We start from the raw sequence: 25,996 nt of genomic DNA, 5'->3' as shown, positions 1-25,996 counted from the left end.
TCTTGGAGTATTTGTATTTAGGTACCATCTTGGGTAAAACGATGAATTTTTCTTCATTAATAACTGCAGTTGGGGAAATTTCTTTTTGACCATTACTGACGACACAACTTGTGCGTATGATAGCGATTGGAGGAACAAAATGCCATGTTGTTTGATGAGGGCAATCTTCTTTAATTTTTGTGTTTTCCACGGAGAGGATATTTCCATCTTCTAATAATTTGAGGTTTGACGTAGGAACCATTTTTCGTCTTGTACAATTTTCGAAGTGGGTTTTCAAGATATTTTCCATACATATTGGAGGCTTGGATAATGAGTCTTGATCGCAGAGGAAATCATCTTCGACTGGATGACATTCACTTGTTGACCATTTTAATGTCTCTTCTTGTGAGAGCAAATAAGGATAGGTAAAGGGAAGGGTAAGATTGTTTTGAGGCAAATAGTAAAATTTATGAAAATCAAAACTATCTTCATAAATTGTTGGAATTGATATTAGAAATAGTAAGATCTTGTCTTTGAAAATAACTTTTGTATGACACAATTGATAATAATCTTTTATGTGATGCATTGGAATAATAGTGACATTTTTGACTAATTCTACGAATTTTGTGTACGGTACAATAGATTCATGTAAGAGATGTAATCTGGCAAAACTAACTGCTGTTTGAATTTCATCTAATGTATTCTTTATGTCTTTGATTTCAAATGTCATGAGATGCATTTGTTGAACATCCCTCAATGCTGGCACAATTTGCAGTAATTTAAGATTATCATTCAATTTTTTAAATTTATCATTATATTTGTCTTTAAGGTCATTTACAATAGTCGCGATCTGTTTTTGATTCTTCATGAGTGTCTTCTCATTTTTCTCTATGCTATTAAAATAAGTTCTATAAAGTTCTTCATCATCAGAATCTAATGTTCCAAATAGTATTTTAGAAATCTTGCCACCAAGGTTAATTAATCCTCTCTTAATTCTAGTTTTTTCATTTAAAAGTTCCTCGAATGTATTAGTATTAATTTCATTAGAATGTAATAAATACTCGTAATTAGCTGTAGCTGCAAAACCCAACTGTTGATGCTTCAATGCTTCAATTTCCACTTGATATTTAAAAATTATATCTTGTATCTTTTTTAAATCAATATGATAGATTAATTGCAAATTCTTGTAACATAAGCCTTTCCTAGCAAAATAGGCAAAATATTATTTTCTATTGGAATTATTTCAAAGGGAGTGATCAAAATTATCATTTCGCATAATATAAGAAGGAAGCTCGTTTTCAGGAGCATTATGTCTGAAACAAAATAAACTATTTTTTCTTTCGTTGTTTAAGAATTCTTTTATGATAAATATGCTTATTGTTTTTATCTTGAATACGATGTGAATCAATTTCTCGAGCATCTATCTTTTTAAATACCGGATCTAATTTTCTTGTAATAGGATTTTTAATATAAGTGGGATTATCATTTAATGGATGGTCTTCTTCAGCGGACCTTTTCTGATTTATGGTTTCCAAACGATTAATACTTTTATGCTTTCTTTTTTCTAATTCTTTCGAAATATCATTGAGATTTTCCACATAATTTTCAACATAATCTTGTATTTGTTCATTATGAGTTTTTTCAATGGGTAATGAATAATTTAAATCGGCTTTGATTATTTGCATTGGAGTCATTTCTAGACTCGAATGATTGGAATTATTATAACTTAATAAAGCAAGAGCTAATTTATTTTGAAAAGTAGAATTTTTATCATCAATAGTACGTAATTGCTCAATTAGTGTTGAATGAAATCTTTCCACAATTGCATTAGAATTTGGATTGTAATTTGTGATATAATGAATTTCGATTTTATGTACTTTACAAAAATCTTGAACGACGCTATTTTTAAATTCTAATCCGTTGTCACACGTGATTTTAGAGGGTACACCATAATGACTAAAATACATTATTAATTTGTCAATTATTTCCGTTCCTGTTTTCTGAATTAAAGGATAACATTGTCCTAATCTTGAAAATGAATCTACTATGCTTAAACAATAGGTTTGACCAAATCTTATGGTATCACAATAAACATGTGTAAAGGGTTTCGATCCTATAGGGTTAGGTTTGAATTGAAGTTGTATAGGAGTTCTTTCGTATTTACTCTTTTGACATATTTCGCATGAGTTAATATAATTTCGTACATCTTTATTCATATTAGGCCAATAATATTTTCGTCGTAAACTAATTAAATTTTCGCTTACACCACGATGTCTAGTTTTGGTTTCATGATATTGTTGGATTCGTAAAATTTGTTCTTCTTTATCTTCAACATCTTCAACAAATATTTTAGAAATTTTAAATTTAATAGTTTTATAATCAAATTTATCTTGTAGGATTCTAATAAGGGATTCTTCTAACTCTTCGGATTGAAAATATATCGTGTAAGGTTTTTCAGGACGAACATATTCTTTAATGAATTTAAATAAATCATTATCAATGGAATTTATCAAACCACGAAATCTTATTTTATCTCCAAATAACTTCGTTTTGGTAACGTTATAATTTGATGCTATTTTGAATATTATTTGCAAAGGATATGCATTTAAACATCGTTCCGTATATGGTAACTCTAAAATTGGATTCTCTACGTTACTATGGACAGTGAAATCATCATTTTCATCATTTTCAATATTATTATCTTGATTCAAATCATCTTCAATATTATCTTCATTATTATCATCATTATTATAATTTTCATTTAAGTGAGTTCCTTCATTATTATCATTATTAATATTCTGATTAGGATTATTAGTATTTTTATCATGAGCATTCAAGAGCTCTAAACATTCATCTAGTTCCTCTTCAGTAACTTGATTAATCATTGACGCTAATTCGTCTTCATCTACTTCTTCATAAGTAGCTTCTTTAATCAATTTCATAAATTCTTCATATTCAATACCATTAAAATCAATATTTTTATTATTTATTTCCTTTTTCTTTTTACTTCGAATATTATATATCATTATATTTATATTTGAATGCATAAAAATAAATTGTATCATTTTGAATATTATAGACCATTCCAATTGGTCTAAACCACACGCAATTCGTGGTAACGCTAAATATTTCTCATTATTATTTTCACATAATTTCCGTAAATCTATTAACGCTTTAAAAACTGTTTCATACTTCGGTTTTTCATAATGAAATTCTTTCGTAATTAAATAGTAAATATTTCTATTATCTCGGTTAATAAAAGCAACTTCTCCTGTTGACTTATTTTGCGATTTTAATTCATCGATTCCTTCATATTTTTGTTTAAACGTTAAAGCAATACCTTTATTCATATAAAAATCTTTTGATACACAATGGGCTAACGCGTATTTCTTAGGGGCTTTAAATAAATTACCTTCTTTTTCTTGAACATTAAAATTTTCTTCAATTTTTTTTTTATCGTAAAGTTTCAAGAATTCTTCGTAATTCAAATGATCAGTTGAATTCAAAACGATTCTACTAAGGGCATCGGCATTATTATTTGAACCTTTCTTATATTTAATTTCATAATCATATTCTTCTAATTTAATACGCCATCGCATTAAGCGTGAATTTGGTTCCTTTAAAGAAAATAACCATGTCAAAGGTTTATGATCCGTGTATATCGTAAATTTTCTTCCGTATAGATAGGGTCTAAAATGCTTACATGACCAAACTATTGCGAGGAGTTCTTTTTCAATTGTACTATATCTCGTTTCTGCAGGGTTCAATGTTCTACTTGCATAAGCTATTGGTAGGTCATTCGGAGGATTACCTTGAGATAAAATACTTCCAATTGCAAAACCTGATGCGTCGGTACTAAGCACAAAGGGCTCATTGAAATTCGGATATCGCAATATAGGGTGATTCAATAAATTTCTTTTGCATACTTCAAAGGCTTCAATATATTTCGGATCTATAACATTAATTTTTGCGTCTTTTTTCAAACATGCCGTTAATGGTTTCGTAATTTTCGCGAAATTAGGAATGAATTTTCTATAATAACCAACTAAACCAAGAAATGACTTAATTTCTTTTTGTGTTCTAGGAATAGGGAAATGCTTAACCGCTTTTAATTTATTTGGATTGGGTTTAATTCCTTCAGGGGTAATAATATGTCCTAAGAATTCAATTTCATTTTTGAAAAAATGACATTTGTCTAATTGTATTTTCAAATTATCTTTCTTTAAAGCTTCAAGAATAGTATGAATGTCAGCTAAGTGTTGTTCGGGTGTATCAGAAAATATAATAACATCATCCATGTAAATATAGCATATTTTTCCAATATATTTTTTCAAAACGTCATTCATTAATCTTTGAAAAGATGCCGGAGCATTTTTTAAACCGAAAGGCATTCTTAGAAATTCATAGTGACCATCTTCAACAGTAAAAGCTGTTTTTTCGATTGAATCTTCATCAACTTCTATTTGATGAAATCCGGACGCTAAATCAAGCACGGTAAAATATTTTTTATTTCCTAATTTGTCCAATATGCTTTCAATTTGAGGTAGAGGATATTTATCATCAATTGTTTTATCGTTTAATTTTCTATAATCAATTGCCATACGCCATTTTGTTTTACCTGATAAGTCTTTTTTTTTTGGAACAATAACAACTGGAAAAGACCATGGGGAAATACTCGGTCGAATAATTTTTTTATCTAACATGTCTTGAATTTGACTTTTCACTTCTTCGCGATGAATTTCAGGATATCTATAAATTTTACAATGAACGGGGACATCATCAGTCGTACGAATTTTATGTTTTACTCTGTTTGAAAAATTAAGGGGTTGACCTGGGAGTTGAAGTACTTCTTCATTTATTTGAAGTATTTTCATTAATTGACTATTTAATTTCGGTTCTAAATGACTTAAATCGATTGGAATCTCCGTTTGATTCTGACAAACTTGTTGGTAGTGAAAAGGTATTTGACAATTATCGTTAAAAATAATTTGATTTTTGAAATCTAAGTTAAGTCCATATTTATTCAAGAAATCTGCACCAATTAAACCATCATAATTTTTATGAAATTTATACAAAATAAAAGGATGAAAATCATCTGTTCTAAATTCTGAAAATAATGGTAGTAAAACTTTTTCATCAGAAGTTTGCTTTCTAAAACAAGCAGTTAATGTAGTCGATTCTTTGAAAATATTTTTAGGGAAATTATTGTACGCAAATTTTGGATCTATTAAACAAACTGAACATCCGCTATCAATTAATAATTTACATCTTGGATTTGAAAATTCAATATAAGGTAATTGATTAGAGTGATCTAATGAATTATTTAAGTCAATGGCTCTTCTTGAGGCATTTCGTGAAAATTTTCATTACTAGTATAACGATCAGGATCTTTAGAAGTAGATTGTACATGTGTTAATTCTTCAAACGTAAAATTAGGTTTTGGATTTTCATTTACAAATCTTCTTTGAGGATTTACATCATATTGTGAAGAATAATTTGGACGTTTTTGAGGATAATTTCTACTTTGAATGGACATTCTTTCTGGCGGACTATTATTTCGGTAATTAGGATTTGGTTTAAAAACATTTTGATTATCATTTTTATTATATCGATTTCCAAATACTTGCTGGTTTGTCGTATAATTATACTTTACTGGACGTTGATTGAAGTGTATCGGTTGCGAAGGAAATTGTGCATTTCTTTGATTATTTTGATTAAAATGATTAAAATGATTGAAATTATTAGCAGGACGATTATAATTATTTGCTGGACGATTGTAATTATTTACTGGGCGATTAAAATGTGTAAAATTCATTTTTCGATTATTTTGGTTAAAATTATTAGAATAGTTATTCTTAATTGGTTGAGGCTTATTCCGTCTGCTTCTATCGAGTAATTCATATTGTTCTAAATTAGAAATATAATCTTTTACAGCATTTACAGTATCATCAAAGCTATAGTCATTATTCATAATTAAATGCGTTCTTAATTCGGAGGGTGAATTTGAAATTAACACTGTTTTGCAAATTTTTAGAATATTCGTTTTATACAGTAATTTTTCTGGATCAGTCATTGGATCTGCATCAATTCGATAATTAATTCGTATTTTTAGAGCAATTATGCGTTCTATAAAATTCAATAAATCTTCATGTGGCTTTTTATTTAAAAATTGTAACTGGTGGATTAATACGTCTAGGTTGATAAGATCTCCAAATTTAGTATAGAGAAATTGTTTGAGAAGTTCCCAATTATTCGGAATATCGGAAGTTAATACTTCAGCACGAGCTCTATCAATTAATTTCGATTTTACGACAGCAAAGCAATAATTTTTTACAATTTGGTTCTCATTAGCGAACATCATTAAATAATCTTCAGCATTTTGAATGAACGAATGCAACTCATTTTCTATACCTGAAAATTGAGGTAATAGCATGCCAAATTTTTCTGCAATAGACAAATCTATTCTTTCCGTAGCCATTTTAAATTTATTTACTTTTTTATTCTTTTTGACGGAAAAATGCTTAATTGAAGTAATCTTGAGATTTCGTTATTTTAAATAATTATTCAATATTAAAAAAATTCACGTTATTATCGGTTTTTTGAAAGAAACCTAGAAAAAACTCTTTGAAATCGGTTTTAATGAAGAAAAACCTAGGAAAAACTTTGATAATCGGTTTTTTAGAAGAAACCTAGAAAAAACTTTGGTACCGGTTTTACGCTCAAAACTGGGAAAAAGAATGATAACTTTGGGCCAGGTTATTAGACTGGGGGAAAAAATTCAGGACTTGCTCACCACGTTGTATTCCTTAAAGTTGTCTTTTGAAGTCGTCGAAGGGCGCTACTCGATCAATCGAACTCCTACGGGGTTTCACCTTGTTCTTTGGTTGTGCTGGACAGTTGAAACTGACAATTGTGGACGCTCTGGATTCTCGGCTTCTCAGGCACAATTCCAGGTTTTCTGCTTTTCACACAAATCGGCACAATCCCAGACCTCGTCGCCAATTATATTTTTTACGATGAAAATTCCGTTTTTAAAAACACAAACTTTATTTTGGAAATTTACAACAGTGACTAGAGACTACTCTATGTAATGAGACTGATTGACTTCTGAATTAATTCTCCTCTTGCATCCTGAATGAATTGATATTTATAACATAGGGTTATCTTAAAAGAGATAAGGATGCAGGTGCACTATTGCGTAATATTAATATGGTATGGCTATATGTAGATTCAAATGAGTAACAAACAAAAGTCTAATTTAAGTTAATAAGGGTTAGGATTATGTAATTATATATTCTTTTGAAAAAGAGTGTTACAAACTTTAACAATCTGAAAATAACAATGAAGCGGGTGTAAAGAAATGGAACAAGAGACAGATCCTAAAAACCTGTTCCACGTTCCAGATCTCAGTGTAAGCAGAGGAAAAATGTCAACGGGGTACCATACATATCTTCGTATGATACATGAAAAAAAAACAGAGATAAAAACCTCAGAAAAAACTCTCTGTTTGCCCGTATAAGTGTAATGATGATGTATTTGTGTAAAGAATAAGCTGAAAATAATTGAAATTGAAGGACATCTTCTTCATATGACAAAATCCAAAAACTTCCTCCCATTCTTTCTACTATGATGGTTGACGAAGAATAATCTGAAAACAAAAAAGAAAGAAAAAAACGAGAGGGGTGTATTGCATTTTATATTACTCATTATATAATTTTGAAATTAGTAACTCAACTCAAAAAAGAATCGGTAACCGAATGAATACCTTCGAAACCACCCTGAAAACGATATATTCTACAACATTATAAGTTGTTTTCACCTTCGGTGAGAGACTGGTGAGGATTACCGTAATTAGCTGGTGTTTCGAGAATTGTGTTTCGCGTATTCATAAAACATGCCGGTCTGTGTATCATGCGGTACACCCAGCAGCAGAAACAAACCATCTGTGCAATGTTTCTCATGTGCCAGCGAAATACACGTAAATTGCCTTGGAGTGTCTTCGACCGTGTTGAAGGCTTCCGGAGAGGCTGGAGTGATCAAATGGGTCTGTGAAGAATGCTCATCTGGTTCAAGCAATTCTGGCGGTGGCGATATCGGAAGGAAGCTTGACAAAATCGTTTCGGATCTGGCTTCCATAACGAATCAACAGGAGGAATTTATGAGATCTCTCAACTACTATGGGAATAAAATAGATGATTTTGAGTCCAAATTGTCGACCTTCGAGAACATGAACAAAAGGTTAGATGGAGTAGAATCTCGCCTCAGAATTTTGGAGAGCGAGAAAGAGGAACTCCATCAAAATATTAATATGTTACAGCAGCAGTTGAAGTCGAAGTGTCTAGATGTTGTCGGAGTTCCCGAAAAAAAGGACGAAAATGTTCTAAGCATTGTTGAGAAGGTTGCACTGAGGCTTAACATTTCTAATATACGAGATTTCATTGAGGGTTGTCACAGAATTCACTTTATGCCGAAAAAAGATAATAAAAATAGACCCATCGTGATAGATTTTAAGAGCAAGTCACACCGCCATAGTTTTTTGCGAGCCTATAAGGGTAACAGGGATGGTATAAAATCGAGTGATATTGGCTTTGAAGGAGCTGAAAGTACTATTTATGTGAATGAAAGTCTCTCGAAAAATAATAGGAGATTATTCAATGCTTCTAGGCAATTTTCAAAAGAAAATGGTTTCAAGTATATTTGGATTCAGGATGGAAGGATCTTGTTGAGGAGGGGTGAAACCTCAAGAATTATTCGTATCACTTCTGAAAAAGACTTGACTAGGCTACCCCATCAGTAACCAATTATTATTTTTTTTATATGTTCGTTTGTGTTTTTTATGGTGTTCTCACTCAACATCTATTATCAAAATTGTCGAGGTCTTAGGACTAAGACAACTGAATTTCTAATGTCTTCCTGGAACTGCACTGCCGAACTTGTTTGTGTGACAGAATCGTGGTTAAACCCAACTATTAACAATTCCGAATTTATTTGTGACAATTACAATGTCTACCGGAGGGACAGATCCGATACAATCAGTGACAAAAAGAAAGGAGGTGGTGTTTTCATAGGCGTTGCAAAGCATCTGGAGTGTGTTCCGGTGTCGGACTGTCTTCATTCCACATTGGTCGAGGACTTATGGGTGAAAATAAAAATGAGTCGAACAACGAACTTGTTTGTTGGAGTATGTTACATTCCGCCGAATACATCCTCTGGCGATTACTTAACGTACCTCGATGCTGTTACAGCTTTAATGGATGAAAACTGTGATGACCCATGCCTTCTCCTTGGTGATTTTAATCTTCCGCGGTTTTCATGGGTTGCGGGAGCAAGTGGAGATGTGGTGTGTGATCCGGTGCTGGGCGACTCTTATACTGTGTTCAAGGATTTCACTTCCTACAATTCATTGGGACAGTTCAAATCCCAACTCAATGACAATGGTAAAACACTGGATTTAATTCTGTCATCCAGCCCAAACGTCGTCGTAAAGCGTTCATTTCTCCCATTCGTCACTGAAGATGGTCATCATCCTGCCCTGGATGTTCTGGTGGAGTTTGCGGGTGGTTCGGTCAATTCCATAAAGTCAAGATCTATGTTCAAGTTTTTCAATGCGGATTACCGTGCAATCAACGAGGAGCTGTCACGGATCGACTGGGATGTATTTTTGGGTAGTGAAGATGTTGATGTAAATGTTAAAGTCTTTTATGATATTTTAAATAGTTTAATTGAAAAATTCATTCCAACTAGAATTGTGAAGAATACGAAATTTCCACCCTGGTTTTCAAGCGTAACCATCAAATCACTTAAAGAAAAATTAAAAGCTCATCGCAAATTTAAAAAATTTAAAACTGCTCTGGATTATGATAGGTTCTCTTATTTTCGTAAACAAAGTAAAGTATTTATACAAAGGGACTATTCAGAACATATCTCACGTGTTGAAAACAATATTATTGACAGTCCAAAACACTTCTGGTCGTATGTTTCAGAGAATCGCAAAGGAGTTAATGTACCCGGATCGGTGACTCATGACAATGTTGAATACAGTGGCAGTCAGAATGTTGCGAATGCATTCGGTAAATTCTTCGCGGATGTTTTCGAGGATCCCCTCAGACCCGTTATCAGAGAAACTAACGTTGAAAATATTAGGAATCCCACACATGTTCGACTTGATGATATCAGTTCAGATGAAATATTGAATAAGTTGAACGAGTTGAAAACAAATAAAGGTTCAGGTCCGGACCTGATACCTCCAATATTTATCAAGTCCTGTGCCGCCTCACTTGTCCTCCCACTCCATATTATTTTCAATCAATCACTGCGTACTGGTGTTTTCCCCAAAGAGTGGAAACTTGCTAAAATCACCCCGATACACAAAAGCGGAAGGACAAATTTAATTTCAAACTATCGACCTATCTCTGGTCTCAACCACTTCGGAAAACTGTTTGAGACCATTGTGACGGACTTCCTGTTTTGTTCACTCAAATCGACAATTACAATCAGACAGCATGGTTTCTTCAAAGGCAGATCAGTACTTACTAATATATCGCCATACATTAGTTACATAAACCAAAATATGGATCAAGGTGTCCAGGTAGATGCAGTTTATACAGATTTATCAAAAGCTTTTGACAAAGTTCATCATATGACACTTTTGCAAATTCTCTCGTATTATGGCGTTGGTGCGGATCTGTTGAGGTGGATTCGGTCATATCTTTGCGATAGATTTCAGTTTGTCATCATTAATGATGCCTGTTCATCTGTTTACAGGGTTGAGTCGGGAGTGCCCCAGGGTTCTCATTTGGGACCGCTCCTCTTCATTTTATACATCAATGATGTTTTCAGATGCTTTCTCTACGTAAACTTCGAGCTTTATGCCGACGATATCAAAATGTACCTTGCGCTGAGGAGTTCAGACGATGCCCGGAAGTTTCAGGAAGATCTAGACAGATTTTATGAATTTTGTTCTCTGCACTACTTGTCCTTGAACATTAGCAAGTGCAAACATATAACATTCACCAAAAATCTCAATATTGTGTGCACTTCCCTATTTCTGAATGGTTCGATTGTAGAGAAGATGAAAGTAGTTAAAGACCTGGGAATATATCTGGATTCGAAATTATCATTTGAACATCACATAGATGATATTGTGTCCAGAAGTTTCAAAATGCTCGGTTTCATTCTGAGAATTTCGAGGGCTTTCAGGAATGTAGAAACTCTGAAAGTATTGTATTTTTCTCTGGTTCGCAGTATAGTCGAATATGCAACCCCAATCTGGAATCCTTATTACTACAAATATATTAGTCGAATTGAAAAAATCCAAAAGAAATTTACTAGAACTCTGTATTATAGATTCGGAAATAGGCAGATTGAGTGTCCATATAGTGCAAGGTTGAGATTGTATGGAATGATAACTCTGGAGCAGAGAAGAGTAATTTTCGATCAAATGTTTTTATACCGGATAATGAATGGCCACTTTGATTTTCCCCTCGTTAATGAAATTCAGCTCAGTGCACGTGCTTTTACCGGTCGTCGAAGAGAACTTTTTTATATCCCCAGAGCTCGCACATCATTGTTCTATAACTCCATCTTTTTGAGAATCATGCGGTTTTACAATTGGCGTATTTACTTTATTGATATTTTCAACATCTCACCTGCTTCGTTTAGGAGAAGACTTTATGTTTATCTTTATAGCAATTACTAAATTTATTTTTATTCTGAAATCAATTTGTGTTCATGATCATGTGTGTACATGTTTTTTCTTTCCTTATATCTAAGTGAATCCTTGTAATTGGGTTTTCCTGTTAGGATTCCTGTTTATGGCAAATAAATAAATAAATAAATAAACTCTTCACCAAGTGGTCTATAGTTTCCTCTTCTGCACCACACTCACATCTTGGACTATCAACAGCATTCCACCTAAAGAGCATGCTATTACACCGACCATGGCCAGTCCTCAGTCGATTTAGTGTACACCAAATTTTTCTTGGAAGATCAAAGCCAGGAACTTTTTTTGAAGGATCAGTAATTAAATCTTTATTAAAGATATTACATTAATTCCATTCTGATTGCCAAAATTCTTTATGGTTATTAGTTGAATACAGAAAATCATTAGTCCATAAAGGCTTACTAGATTTTAATCTGGCACTTCTAGAATCTGGTAAATATGATAAAATTGGAAATGAATTTGGGTAGGAATGGAATTTATTCCAAGACTTCGAGACTGCCACCTGTCGGCGAATATGAGGTGGTACGATGTTTGACAGAACGGGTAACCAATGCAAAGGTGTAGATTTGATAGTCCCCGTAACGATCCTCATAGAATCATTGAGTATGGTGTCGATTTTATTGACGTGAGCACTGTTGAACCAAACAGAGCAACAGTACTCAGCAGCAGAAAAAACTAGGGCCAAAGCTGGCGTACGAAGTGTGATGGCATCAACACCCCATGAAGAACCAGCTAATTTTTGAATTATATTGTTCCTCGATTTTAATTTCAAACGTAAACTCTCCAAATGAACCTTAAAATTCAATGAAGAATCTAATTTTATTCCGAGATATTTAGGATTGAAATTATGTTGTAAAACATCATCATTAAAGGTTACTTTCAATTTTCTATATTTTTGCTGATCATTTAAATGGAAACAGGAAACTTCTGTTTTATTTGGATTAGGACATAACCGCCATTCAAGGAAATAATTTTTCAGGATTTCTAAGTCTTGCGTTAAAGTATTTTATGTTCGACTGCATCATAAACACTTCATTTATGAATTCGTTTAGTGTCCATAATTGACTACTTTATTGGACACCACTTTATTGGACACCACTTTATTGGACTCAACTGTCACTATCATTCTGTCAAGTAAATATACTAGATGCGAATAACACTTTATTCAAGGAAGAAGAATTGAACTTCGACCTTAAAACAAAATTATGAATAACTATTCTAAGCATTAGTGTGGTAGTGAATATTAAAAACACATTCTTTGTTATCATAAAAATGCATGCCTGAGGAAGTCGAGCTTGAAGTGGAAGCACAGTTTTCGATCTGCAATACTCTTGATCAACTACTTCCTGGCCCAATATTCTGGTGGCAACACTTATTTTAGTACTTTCTGATTCATCTATGTAGTCCATAGCGAAGAAACTTTGTGAGCTTTCAATTCACTATTGAATAAGCCAGAATACTGTCTTCTGTTGATTTTACAATTTCCTTCGTTTTACAACACTTGTTATAGGCCGCATACATATTTTCATAACCACTTTTAGATTTAGTGGGTAAGAAAGATTCTTTGTCGTTTACGGCTAAATTTTCTACGTTTTCTCCTCCAGCACTATCCATTTTTTGGATTATTATGACGTTTGTCACAGAATTAAGGAAGTAAACAACTGTGTTTACTGAGGTTGCTAAGGTCGCTGGTTACTAAGGTAGGAAAATCAAAAGCACACTTTATGTTTTTCAGTAATTAAGCCATTTTGGAAAATACAATTTCTGCATTGCAGTCGAACATAAAGCTTTGTATGCAACTCGTACATAATTAGGCTTTATGGACTTGCCCAAGTTATTGGCCTCGCTCGCTTTGCTCGCTCTGCCATAAACTTTTGGACTCGTCCATAAAGACCTAATTTATGTACTTGTTACATAAATAGCTATTCTATTACTTCGAAATCAGAATGGCGAAAAGCAAGAGCAATATCATCGGCGTAAACAAATTTTCGGAAGACGTATCGGGGATATCACATAAATATAAATTGAAAAGAAGAGGAGATGATACCGATCCTTGTGGAAGTCCATTATTTAAAGTTTTGAAACTACTGCTTTTATCATTAACAAAAACACGAAGTCTTCGATCAGATAATATATTTTCTATCAAACGAACCATTTTACCACATTTTAAGTGACTGTGAAGTTTAAAAATTAAACCATCTTTCCACACCGTATCGTACGCCGATGATAGATCTACAAATGCTGTTCCTGTTTTCTTCTTATTATTGAAACCCGATTCAATAAAAGTAGTCAGGCTCAGTACCTGATCAGAACAATTTCTATTCTTTCTAAAACCTCCCTGGCAATTTTGTAAAACATCCTCAACATATGTTTCAATCCTAAATTGGATCAATCTCTCAAGAATTTTAAAAGGGACACTTAATAAACTTATAGGACGATAATTATTTGGATCCGAAGAATTTTTACCATGCTTCAAAATTGCAATAACTTTTGCTTTTCTAAATTAAGTTGGAAAATTACCAAAATTCAAAATATCATTATAAAACGATAATAGCCAAGATGAAGCTTTTACTCCCAAGTGTTTTATGAATTCTGGGTAAATGCCATCAAACCCAGCAGCTTTTTGAGATTTCGTGCATCTAATTGCAGATTTTAAGTCATCCATATTAAAAGGATTAGAAATAACATCTACAATAGATGCCGATTTCCTTAATTTATGTAATTTTTTCCTCATGTCTTCAACTTTCGATTGGGAGATTTTAAGTGTGTTCGCTACATTTACAAGTCGGCGAGCAATCAGTTCTGGATTCACATTTGAAGGGGCTTTAGTTAAAGGAGCAGCTTCTCCTAAATTCCGTAAAACATCCCAAGAACTCCTACTCGAATGAGTAAAATTCATATTAGACACAATATCATTCCATTTTTCTTTACGACCGACAATTTTGATACACATCCTTGATACATATAAGATCTTCCTTACTTTTTGAAAACATAATTATATCATCTACATGTATTAAAAGATATGTAGTTCCTGTTAAATATAAACATGGGTCTTTCTTAGAACGTTTAAAACCAAAATTAATTTTAATTTTAATTAATTTTAATTGAATTCCAACATTTTGGTGATTGGCGCAAGCCATAGAGAGCTTTCTTTAACTGAGACACTAGATTCCGATTTTCAACATTAAGACCTTCAGGAGGGTACATAAAGACAACATCTTTCAAGGTTCCATTGAAAGCGGATTTTACATCCAAGTCCAATTCGACATATAATGATAAAAGTATTCTGATGCTTGCCATCCTATCTACAGAAGCAAAAACGTCTTCATTCATGACACTTTGCTTGAATCCTCTAGCCACCAATCTCGCCTTCTTCTTCACCTGTCCACCTACTATCCTCTCACTAAACACCCACTTGGAGTCGATTATTTCAGCGTTTCTTGGTGGTACTACCAACTTCGAGGTCTCATTCTCTTCTAGAGCTCTTAACTCTTCTTCAATTGCACTCTTCCATCTATAACCTTGCTGTAATGCTTCTGTATATGACTTTGGCACTTCAGCGAACAGATCTCCAGCTGTAAGCGCTACAAACAAATTCTTATCATCATTAAGTTCATAATCATGTAAATACTTAGGTGTATTTCTCTCTCTACCGCTTCTTCTTTTTCTATCGTTCTCAAAATCTTCCTGTCTCTCCATTTCTTCATCTACATCTTTATCACCTTCATTGTATTCAGGTTCATTATTCTTATACTCAATAGTTACAGGCATTTCCTGTTCCTTCTCCTCGAAAATAATATTCCTTCCACGCACAATCCTTCTTTCTCTTTCGTTCCATAATCTATACCCATTATCGGCATATCCAACCATTATCATCTTCTCTGACCTAGGATCCAACTTTGACATTCTAATTTCTTTCGGTATCAAGTTATATGCAGTAGATCCAAATATCTCCAAATTATTTTCTCCAAATTGGGTTTTTCATTACACCAAACTTCTGCTGGAGTCTTGTGGTCTTCTAATTCTCTAGTCTCTGTTCTATTTATTAGATATGCACTAGTTCGTACAGCTTCTCCCCACATTTCCTTTTCCAATCCGGCATCAGAAATCAAACATCTTGCCTTTTCCATTATGGTTCTATTGAAACTCTCGGCTACTCCATTCTGTTCGGGGTTGTGTGCCACTGTATGTTGCAATTTAATTCCCTTGTTGACACAAAACTCATATTCTCATATTCTCCCCCGTTATCGCATCTTAATTTTTCTAGAGCATGGATGACTGGAATTATTTTTAGAGAATGGTTTCAAAAGTGGGATAACGAGTTGACAAAAAAAAAAGAGGGCTCTTCTCTTCATAGACAATTGTCCAGCTCATAATCCTTTGCCTGTTCTTATATCGTTAAAAGTAGAGTTTCTACCACCGAACACGACATCGAAACTACAGCCCTTGGATTTGGGGATCATTAAACATTTTAAGGTTAAATACCGTACTGTGCTTCGACAAATACAGGAGAATCGTGTTGTAGTCCCAATAAATGTATTAGAAGCTCTACATTTCATCAAGAAGGCATGGGATGAAGTGAGCCCTCGAACAATTCAAAATTGTTTTTCTGCATGTGGATTCGACGTGATTACCACCGATGAATCAGACACAGCGCTGGAAAATCCAGAAGAAGTAGAAATTGATCTGTACACATCTGTATTTGATGTGGATGTAAACTTTAACGAATTTGTGGAGGTGGATTGTGATCTACCGGTATGCTTTCCACCTACAGATGAAAGTATCGTACGTGAAGTGTTACAAAGGGAAGAAGAAGACGATGCAGGTTTCGACAATTTGGAGGACCCTGAAATTGAGCCACCTACACCACCAACTGTTCAAGAAGCTAGACAAGCTATCGACACGATCAGATGTTTTCTGGAAAGTTCTGAAGATATCGAATACTACATTTTCAAGAAACTAAATGAAATATCTTCGGTGGTTTCCAAATTGGAAAAAAAACGTTTTAAGCAAATGAAAATAAACGATTTTTTTAAACCCGTATGAATTTTATGAATAAGATATGTAATTAGAATATGTACAATGTATGTATACATATTTTTCATTAAATGTAAAATACATATACGCTTGCTTCTCATTGACTAACGATCAATATTACCTCGAGTTTTTCCCTCAATGAGTCGAACTCCCACCTCAATAACTCGAACGTTTGGTGAGCCGATATAGATAAGTCGAACAGTTTTATGTGGTCCCTGGGAGTTCGACTTATCGAGAGTCCACTTTATAGTGAAATTTTACAATGACGTCAAGACCACATCGAAATCGACTTACATTTTGCATATTCAGTACATTTTTCTTTACTTGCAAAATTGCTGCAGTTGGATTAAGGAATGTTAGATATTAAAACAAACTATTGCAATCCTTTGTCTCACCTGGCCTACTTACACAGGAAATAACAATTATGAACGAGAGAATGATCTAAATAATTTCGAATGGAAATATTTGGTTGAATTGAATTTATGAATTTTTGATATATCTAATTTTGGATATTTATTGTACGTTTCGTACATATTCCCGGCGGCCATGCTGATGTGGTTGGGGTCTTGATGTCTTTGTTGGTGGTTGTCATCCCTGGAGATGGCTGCCTGGTCTGGGATCATTGTATATTAGCTGCAGCTCGATCTCCTCAGGATGAACTAGTCTACTGCTCGAGTGTGCATCAGCCGGTGCTTGTTTTTGTTTCCTATGTTTTAAAAAGTAAACAATAAGTAAAACAATGACCATGGTTATTACGATGTTCGTGCTGGAGTTTATCGCTGAATGCAAGTGATATTGTTTCCAACGGTAGTAGTACCAGTGACCTTGACCTAGCAGGTTAGGGATTTCTCGAACTCTGTTTGCGACGAACATTTTCCACTTTCCAGCGTCAGCGTTTATCCATGATATTACTACTTGAGAGTCGGACCAGGTGAATATTTTTGAATTGTTGTGATTCAGGGCCGTAACGCAGGTTTGATGAGTTTGGCTAGAAGAAGGGTTGCGCAGAGTTCTAACTGCGGGATTGTCTTGATATTTATTAATGGTGATTCTTTTGATTTGAAAGTGAGGAGTCCGACGTGGGTGTTCCCATTTGTGTCTGTTGTTTTTATGTATACTACAGCGCCATATGCTTTCAGGGATGCATCTGAGAATCCATGAATTTCCAAGGGTTGACCATGCCGAAGGTGAATCCAGCGATGAACTTGAATTTCTTCTAATTTTGGAAGCACGCTTTTGAAGTTTTTCCAGGTGTTCCTGATGTGCTCTGGTGGTGCTTCATCCCATGATGTGGTGGTTTTCCATATTTCTTTCATTAACAGTTTCGCCTGTATAATGACTGGCGTCTGTAGGGCATAAACTGGCTTCTTCCATTCTGGGCCCATCCTCTGAGTCTGGGTTTAAGCATATGTCATGGCCTGGCTCCATATATATGGAACCGACAAACATCGAGGAGCTCACAGGACTGATATATTCCTTGAAAAAGGTTGAATCATCTGGCTGTGACTTGATTACTGGGAGTTTAGCTAAGGACATGGCACCTCTGATAGCACAACCCTTTGTCGAGTTAGTCAATGCATGTTTTCAGGTAGGGTCTGTGCCTTCATGTTTTAAGACAGCATTGATCACACCTGTCCACAAGGGTGGAGATAGGAGCGACCCCGGCAATTACAGACCTCTGTCAGTCATTACTGTCTTTGCAAAAATATTTGAAAAGGTCATCTTCATCAGATTGACCAAATACCTAGATAAATTCGAGATCATTTCTGAGAGTCAATTCGGTTTTAGACAAGGTAGGTCAACCTTAGATGCCTTGGATGCTTTGATGGAAAATATTTTCAAGGCAATTAACAGAAATAGGAAAGTTCTCTGTGTGTTTGTCGACTTATCGAAGGCGTTCGACACCGTCAATCATGAGATCCTGCTTAAAAAGTTGTTTCATATTGGAGTGAGAGGTAGTGCTTTTGACTTGCTTGAGAGTTATCTGGATAATAGAACCCAAAGAACTAAGATCTATGATGTTGTGAGTGAACCGGAGGTTATTCGTTGTGGCGTTCCCCAAGGAACTGTTTTGGGTCCGCTATTGTTCCTTATATATATGAATGATCTGCTGAAGTTAAGTATGAAGGGCAAAATAATTTCTTATGCTGATGACACATGTATTCTCTTTGAGCAAAACTCTTGGATGGAGGTTGGAGAATTGGCCCAAGCTGAACTGAAGATTGTGAAGAAGTGGTTTGATCTAAATCTACTGTCAGCCAACGAGTCCAAATCACACTTCCTGCCGATTTCATTAAATAGTTCACAACAGCCGAACTTTGAAGCGCTCCTCTTCGACAATATATTAATAAAAGCAGCGAGATCTGTCAAATACTTGGGAGTTTATATTGATCGTCATCTGAGATGGGATGTGCACAGCATGGAATTACATAAGAGATTGAGAAAAATTACTTACAGAATTCGTTCGGCCGGGAATTTTTTACCTAGGGATTTATGTTTCACTGTTTACTTCGCATTGGTGCAGTCGGTTTTACAGTATGGAATTCGTGCTTGGGGCGGTGTGAGGAAAAAATATTATAACACTGTGGAGAGAGCACAGAAGCGACTTATAAAAATCTTATTCAAGAAACCTCGGCTGTACTCTAGTGACAAATTGTTTAAGGAATTGAGAATAATGGACCCGAGGCAGCTATACATAAAAAGTTTGGTATTATCGATCCCCAAAAAACGTCACGAGTTGGATCTCTTGTGTTCTACTTATAACACAAGGCAGACACAAAATGTGATGGTTAGAGGATTCAGGGTTACCAGGGAGAAGATCAGATCTTCTGCTCTTTATAGATTGCCACAGATCCACAATATTTTCCCACCTATCTGAAAAGCCCACAAAGTTACCGTTCTCTGAAGCGTAGAACAAATAGCTGGTTACTTGACTGTTTCTCAAGACAAAACGTTCACGAACTTTTCTGATGGTTAATTATATTATTTGCATTGTGTTTGTAATTTCATAGTCATGCTGCTAATCCACTACTTTGATTTGAGAGAGTTCATACACAAGCCTTAGATGACATTTCTGAGCTCTCTCAAATTTTGAATAGTATTGTATGCTAGGGTGAATAAATTATTATTATAATTATTATTATTATAATAATCCAAGAGGATCGAAGATTGTGACGATTCCTGATAAGATCTTGCTTTTTGTTAACCGATGTTCGAAGTTTCGTTTTATTAGGTACTGAATATTATCTTCTCTGGGAGTCCATGTTATACCGAGCGTCTTGGTTGGTCCATTTTTATCATCCAGCGTGACGGTGGATTTGCTTTCGGTCAGTACGTTATATTTCCACTTTCTTATATTGAATCCTACCTTTTTGAGTAGGTCAGTTACTTCCTTTTGTATATGTCGTGCTTCTTCAATAGTGTCAGCGCCACTCAGAAGATCGTCCACGTAGAAATCCCGTAGCACTATTTTAGCTGCAAGGGGGTGGGTTTTCTTTTCATCTGTAGCTAGTTGTCTCATTGTTCTTATGGCCAGGTAAGCTGCTGGTGCTGTACCGTAGGTTACAGTGGTTAATTCGTAGGTTTGAATTGGCTCATTTTTGGTGTTTCTCTTCTCCAGAGTATAGATTGTAATGGCTGGTTTTCTCTGTCTAATTTCACCTGCCTATACATTTTCTCGATGTCAGCTGTTATGGCTATTTTGTGTTTTCGCCATCTTATCAGAATGTCTGTGAGATCCTGCTGTAGTTTAGGTCCTGTGTGAAGAATGTCGTTTAGGCTGAGTCCGGTACTTGTCTTTGCGCTTGCATCGAATACGACTCTGAGCTTTGTCGTATCACATTCTTCTTTCAAGACAGGTTGATGTGGAATATAATACCTCTTCGCGGAATTATTTGAGCTAGCAATTTTCATATGACCTAGCGCAATGTATTCCTGCATGAATTCTTTATACATAGTTCTGAGCTTTTCATCTTTATCCAGCTTGTTTTCCTATTGAAATAGTCGTGCCAGTGCCCTCTGCTTCGATTCTCCTAGCTGTGTTGTACTTTTCTCGAATGGAAGTTTCACAGTATAACCGTGCTCGTCCCGTCGAAGGGTGTTGGAGTAAAATTCTTCGACGAAAGTATCGTCGTTTGTTGTTTCCTCGGAATTTTCTGCTTCTTCGATGTTCCAGAATTTTGCGAGTTGTGAATTCTCATTCAAATTCGTGATGAAGCTTGCTACACGAAGTTGTGGACTCGATGATGTGGTTCCGCTAATAATCCATCCGAAGTGAGTGTTTCTTATTATGAGATTAGTAATGTGGTTTCTTGTGGGTAGTATAATTGGATGTCTTTGGTTACATTCTATTGGCTGTATTCTCCCATCTACTCTGAGTAAGCCTTCGTGATCTATATAATATGGGTTAAGACTTTTCAGGTGGCTGGACTTCTTCACCTTTTCTGTTTTGATGATCAGCTCAATGTCATTTTGAAAATATGGCTGCTGTGTAAGCTTGAGAACGGCTTTTTCACTCTCCTGCAGTTTCTCTGCTTCCAGAGATGCGCTGGATCTGCGATTTTCTGGTTTCAGGAGTCCCCTGCAGTACTCCATAATATTTAGCAATTTTTAATGAATTTCGTCAAACTCTCGTTCAAAGTTGTCCCATTCTTCATCCAATTGTGCCATCTTCCTGCCGCAGTTTTCTTCGTTTTTTCTCGATGGTGAATCTTTTTTGATATTGGTGTGAGCCCTTTTTATGGTTTCGGCCGTTTTGAGTTGCTCGGCGATGAGGTTTTCCATTTTTTTAAATCTTTTTGCTGCTGGCTGATGGATTCAGTGGCTGGATATTATGTGGGTGGTTTACTTCTTGTGGATCGTGGATACAGTGGGTGTTTTCCAAAGTCCCTGGTGGTTGAGTCCGTTGACTGCTTCTTGATGTGGGTTCAGTGGATGTATTCCAAAGTCCCTGGTGGTTGAGGCCGTTGACTGCTTCTTGATGTGGGTTCAGTGGATGTATTCCAAAGTCCCTGGTGGTTGATTGTAGGCTCGAAGGACCAATGTTGGGTTTGTATCTCAATTGTACCTCAAGTTCTAAGAGTTCTGGGTTGGTGAAAACTTAGGGACTCGAGGATTGAGATTGATAATGCGGATCACTCGTTAATGAACGTTTATTTACTAATCTAACAAACTATATATAGTAAAATTGTACAATGACGTCAAGACCACATAATGGAAATCGACTTACATTTTGCATATTCAGTACATTTTTCTTTATTTGCAAAATTGCCGCAGTTGGATTAAGGAATGTTAGATATTAAAACAAACTATTGCAATCCTTTGTCTCACCTGGCCTACTTACACAGGAAATAAAAATTATGAAAGAGAGAATGATCTAATCTCGAATGGAAATATTTGGTTGAATTGAATTTATGAATTTTTGATATATCTAATTTTGGATATTTATTGTACGTTTCGTATAGAAACATAACTCTTAAATTTTTGAAAAGCTTCACTCTTGTTACTCAATAGATAAACGGTACAAAAATGGGAATAATGATCAATCACTATCATGAAATATAGCCTACCATCATGTGCAAGTGGTTTTATTGGTCCGCAAATGTCTGGCGAGAGAGTTTCCAATAATCTTTTAGGTTTTCGTTCTTGCTGTAGTTCTTCATAAGGTAACTTGGTTTGTTTGGCCTTCACACATACATCACATAAGCCTGGTGCTGCCCTAAGCATCTTTTCTTCGTCACATGTCAAACCTACATATGCATTTTTATTCAGTTTGAAATTAACAATATATAACTTTCCCTTCATCATTCCTTCCAAAATACATATTATTTTTCATTATAGCAACTTTCCCTTTGAAAAACTTAACTTCCAGACCGTTCTCTTCCAATTTTCTAATAGATGATAAATTGTAAAGTAAATTTTCACACACCCATACATCCTTGATCGTTACCGTTCTTCCAGTCTTCGTTTGTAATTATAGATTTCCCCGTTTTGATGCTTTAATTGTTTGTCCTTCTTTTGCAACGTTTATCCTTTGTTGAATATTACTGGTACTCAGTAAATATCTACCTATATCTTCTTCAATCAAGTGATTTGTTGTTCCACTGTCTACAACAAAAGTTATATTTGTTTCATTCATGGTACTCACTGAGAATTCACTTGTGAAAAATGAGACATGTCCTTCCTCATCTTCCTGTGTACTCTGACAATTATTTTTCTTTGAAATTTTCCATTATATCCACCTCCTTTTCCTTGGTTTTTGGGACATTCCGCTCGCTTATGGCCAACTTTTTGACATAAATAACATTTGAAAGGAAAGTTTTCTGTATTTCTATTCCCCGATTTCTTTTCCATCTTCGAACTGTCTCTGCTTCCACCTCTACACGTTCCAGGTTTCCTCCAATTTTCTTTACCTCTGAAATTTCTTGAATTGAATGCCATTCCTGGGTTTTCTTCTTGTCTAATTTTTTGTCTGTCTTGCTTCTTCCATCAGTAGTTTGTTTTTCACAAAATCCAAGTCAATAGCATTCTGGTTTTGACAAAACATTACGTCAATTGCTGTGGTAACACTTGATAAGATTCAGGCATTGTTGAAAGTAACTGCAATATGAGTTCAGCCTCATCAATTTTTCCAGCTGCTGCCTTTAACTCACAGATCGTATTCTCAAATTCTGACAGAAATGTTCTTAATGGGGTTCCCTCTGTGTACCTAAGGCCTCTTGGCTTTTTCTGATGCATTACTTGAGTTGAAATACCTTTCTTGGAATATGTATTTTCCAAACTTCTCATGATATCTCCTGCAGTGCATTTTGTCTTTACTGCTTCCAAAAAGCATACGTTAATTCTCTCAAAGAATCCCAAAATCCTGGCCAATCAGGGCAAAGCTAACAGATTGAAAGAGCAGAAGACAGTTGTCTCTTTCTATGTCAACAAATATTTTCCCGCTCTCTCGGCGCTCTTGTGATTATTCTTCTGAATTCAGAGTGGTTATTGAATAACGTTGAGTTAATTATTGAAATTGGCAAAAACACAAATTGTGACATTTACTTACCAATCGACTGGACAAAGCAATTTTGATTGCTGAATTTCAAGAGAACAACATTACACATGGACCAGCAAAAGTGAGTTCGAACTTTTATATATTTTTCTGCTTATGTTTTATTTGTTTTTAGTTTGTCACCTATGTGGAAAACAATTGGTATACCAAACAATTTTCCAGTGCACCTAAAAAAAAATGCATAGCCAAGCTCTTGGGGGAAAAAAAACATAGCATGGTTAATGCCCACTTTGCTCTGATGAGGATAAAATATCATTTGGATCCCACGAAAATTTGATAGATCATTTGGAGCAGACGCATTCTTTGGTAATCCAACAGTCTAGCCATCATTTTGCAAACAAGGAAGATTTTGAGGCTTGGAGATCTCTTTCCAACAGGAATGTAGATTACATTTTAGAACGAGCAGTTAAAACTGATTCTGCTGAAGAATATATTTATTGTAACTGCAATCGTAGTAATACTATAGGTTAGTTTTTGAAGAGCCGAATCACAATCATGAAATTTTAATACATATATCATTTTTAGGATATGTGAGTCCATCTAGCCATCGAAATATGAAGAAGGGAGGCAGCATTAAGATATCTGGATTATGTCCATCAAAGTCAAAAATTAACAGTTCTGGTAACATTTTTATAGCATCACATTACATTTGTTCATTCATTTTATTTCAGAAGTGGCGGTCCTGAACTTTGATCTAAACGTCTCTCCAATACTTAGCAGGAACTTCTTGCAAACAAACTTGTTTACGGAGTAACTAAGGAAAGAGTTCTTGAAGATGCAAGTTTCATGAATGAAGAAAAATTAGAGAGAATGAATGAATATTTTAACAAAAGGAGATCTCTCATATATCATTCGAAAATATAACATAAACAAACAGCGAAATGCAGATGATATGACAGCAACAGCCTTAAAAGTGGAAGAATTGAACAGTCAAGATGAAAACACTGTTTTCTTATTCAAGCAGATAGGTATTTTTTTATACACTAATTTGATTCTGATTTAATACCTGCTTGTCATATTTTTATCAGGAGAAAGTCACCCTCAGCCACAAATTGAAGATTTTGCTATAGCTTTCATGAACAAGACTATGGAAAGAAGGCCGAGGGAATTCCCAAAAATTATTTGTATTGGTGGCATTCATGGAACCAACATGAGGAATTATCAATTGACTATTGTTTTAGTGAAATATGAGAACAATGTTGGGTTCCCTGTATCCTTTTTGATTTCTAATCGTTTGGATCACACGATCCAAATTTTTTTAGGTCATTGAGGGAAAGACTTGGAGAATATATTATCGTCGCCTTGGACGTGAATGAGTCTAATCCACTAAATATAAATTTCGAGTTAAACGCATGAATTTGTTTTTTTTTGGGTGATTGGGAAATATAATTTCATTCATGTAGGTCAATGTGGTTTTATTTTGATTTTGGTTTATCTAACTATGCTAAAGAAATGTATAAGATTGCTTAATTTATATCCATTCTGAATACATTTTGTTTGTTTGTAGTGTTCACTTGTGTTACGCACACAAACTTTCTCCGAGTAAGCTCTGATTACTCAAAGCGTTCACAAATGTATGTATGTCTTCCTCGGAGTATGCTCTATGAGCATGGTCATACTCTAGTCTTGTAGTAAGTTTGTGAATGCAACCTTGGAGAATGATGCTATTGTACATGCACTGTTGCTTCCCATGGGTTATACAGATTTTTGTTTTGTGAAACAAGTAAATGTTTTTAGTCAATTGACTCGTACTTCTCGGATATTCTATTGTTCAGTGTAGAAAATAAAGAATGATAACTTTTTAACCTGGATGTTTCTGTTATTCCCTATGTCCTGCCATTTTCATTCTCAAGAGCATCTATGAAAAGATTTGAGTGAGAAAATTTTTGTATCTCTTTGTGTAAGCCAATTCTTCAAAGTTTTTGATACAGAAAAAAATTGAAGAAGCAATTATGAAGTTACATTGCCTACGAGTTCTGTAGAAAAATATCCCTAGAAAGTTAATTCTTATTTTGAATAGACATTAAATTGTCTGATAACATTAGTTATTTTTTTCTACTCAATTTTGAATATGACCATTGAGTATTAGTGTGTAGTGGGTTTAATACTCAATGATATGACTTAGATTTATAGTTATATTTTACCGTCTGTTCCGATATTCCTGAACAGTACTGTCAGTATTTCAGAGACGATGCCTATTGGCC

General features: G+C 34.7%; 2 protein-coding genes across 2 annotated transcripts; both read left to right on the top strand.

The window, feature by feature from the left end:
* The first annotated feature begins 15,998 nt into the window (after window positions 1-15,998).
* On the top strand, window positions 15,999-16,747 carry LOC123320989. The gene is made up of 2 exons (XM_044908490.1): window positions 15,999-16,010; window positions 16,211-16,747. Exons 1-2 carry the CDS (start codon window positions 15,999-16,001, stop codon window positions 16,745-16,747), a joined length of 549 nt encoding a protein of 182 aa, XP_044764425.1.
* Window positions 16,748-24,623: 7,876 nt separating this feature from the next.
* LOC123320900 lies at window positions 24,624-25,200 on the top strand. The gene is made up of 2 exons (XM_044908393.1): window positions 24,624-24,760; window positions 24,821-25,200. Exons 1-2 carry the CDS (start codon window positions 24,685-24,687, stop codon window positions 25,060-25,062), a joined length of 318 nt encoding a protein of 105 aa, XP_044764328.1. The 5' UTR covers window positions 24,624-24,684; the 3' UTR covers window positions 25,063-25,200.
* Window positions 25,201-25,996: the final 796 nt, after the last annotated feature.

This window comes from Coccinella septempunctata, chromosome 9 (genome assembly GCF_907165205.1).
Source record: "Coccinella septempunctata chromosome 9, icCocSept1.1, whole genome shotgun sequence".
Lineage (NCBI taxonomy): Eukaryota > Metazoa > Arthropoda > Insecta > Coleoptera > Coccinellidae > Coccinella > Coccinella septempunctata.
This window is presented reverse-complemented; position numbering and strand designations above follow the sequence as displayed.

What these genes read in the sequence shown, in the direction of transcription:
- LOC123320900 (XM_044908393.1), top strand. Translation starts at nt 24,685, where the DNA reads ATGACAGCAACAGCCTTAAAAGTGGAAGAATTGAACAGTCAAGATGAA. An exon ending in TTTCTTATTCAAGCAGATAG is followed by an intron (nt 24,761 to 24,820) that starts GTATTTTTTTAT and finishes TATTTTTATCAG; the next exon opens with GAGAAAGTCACCCTCAGCCA.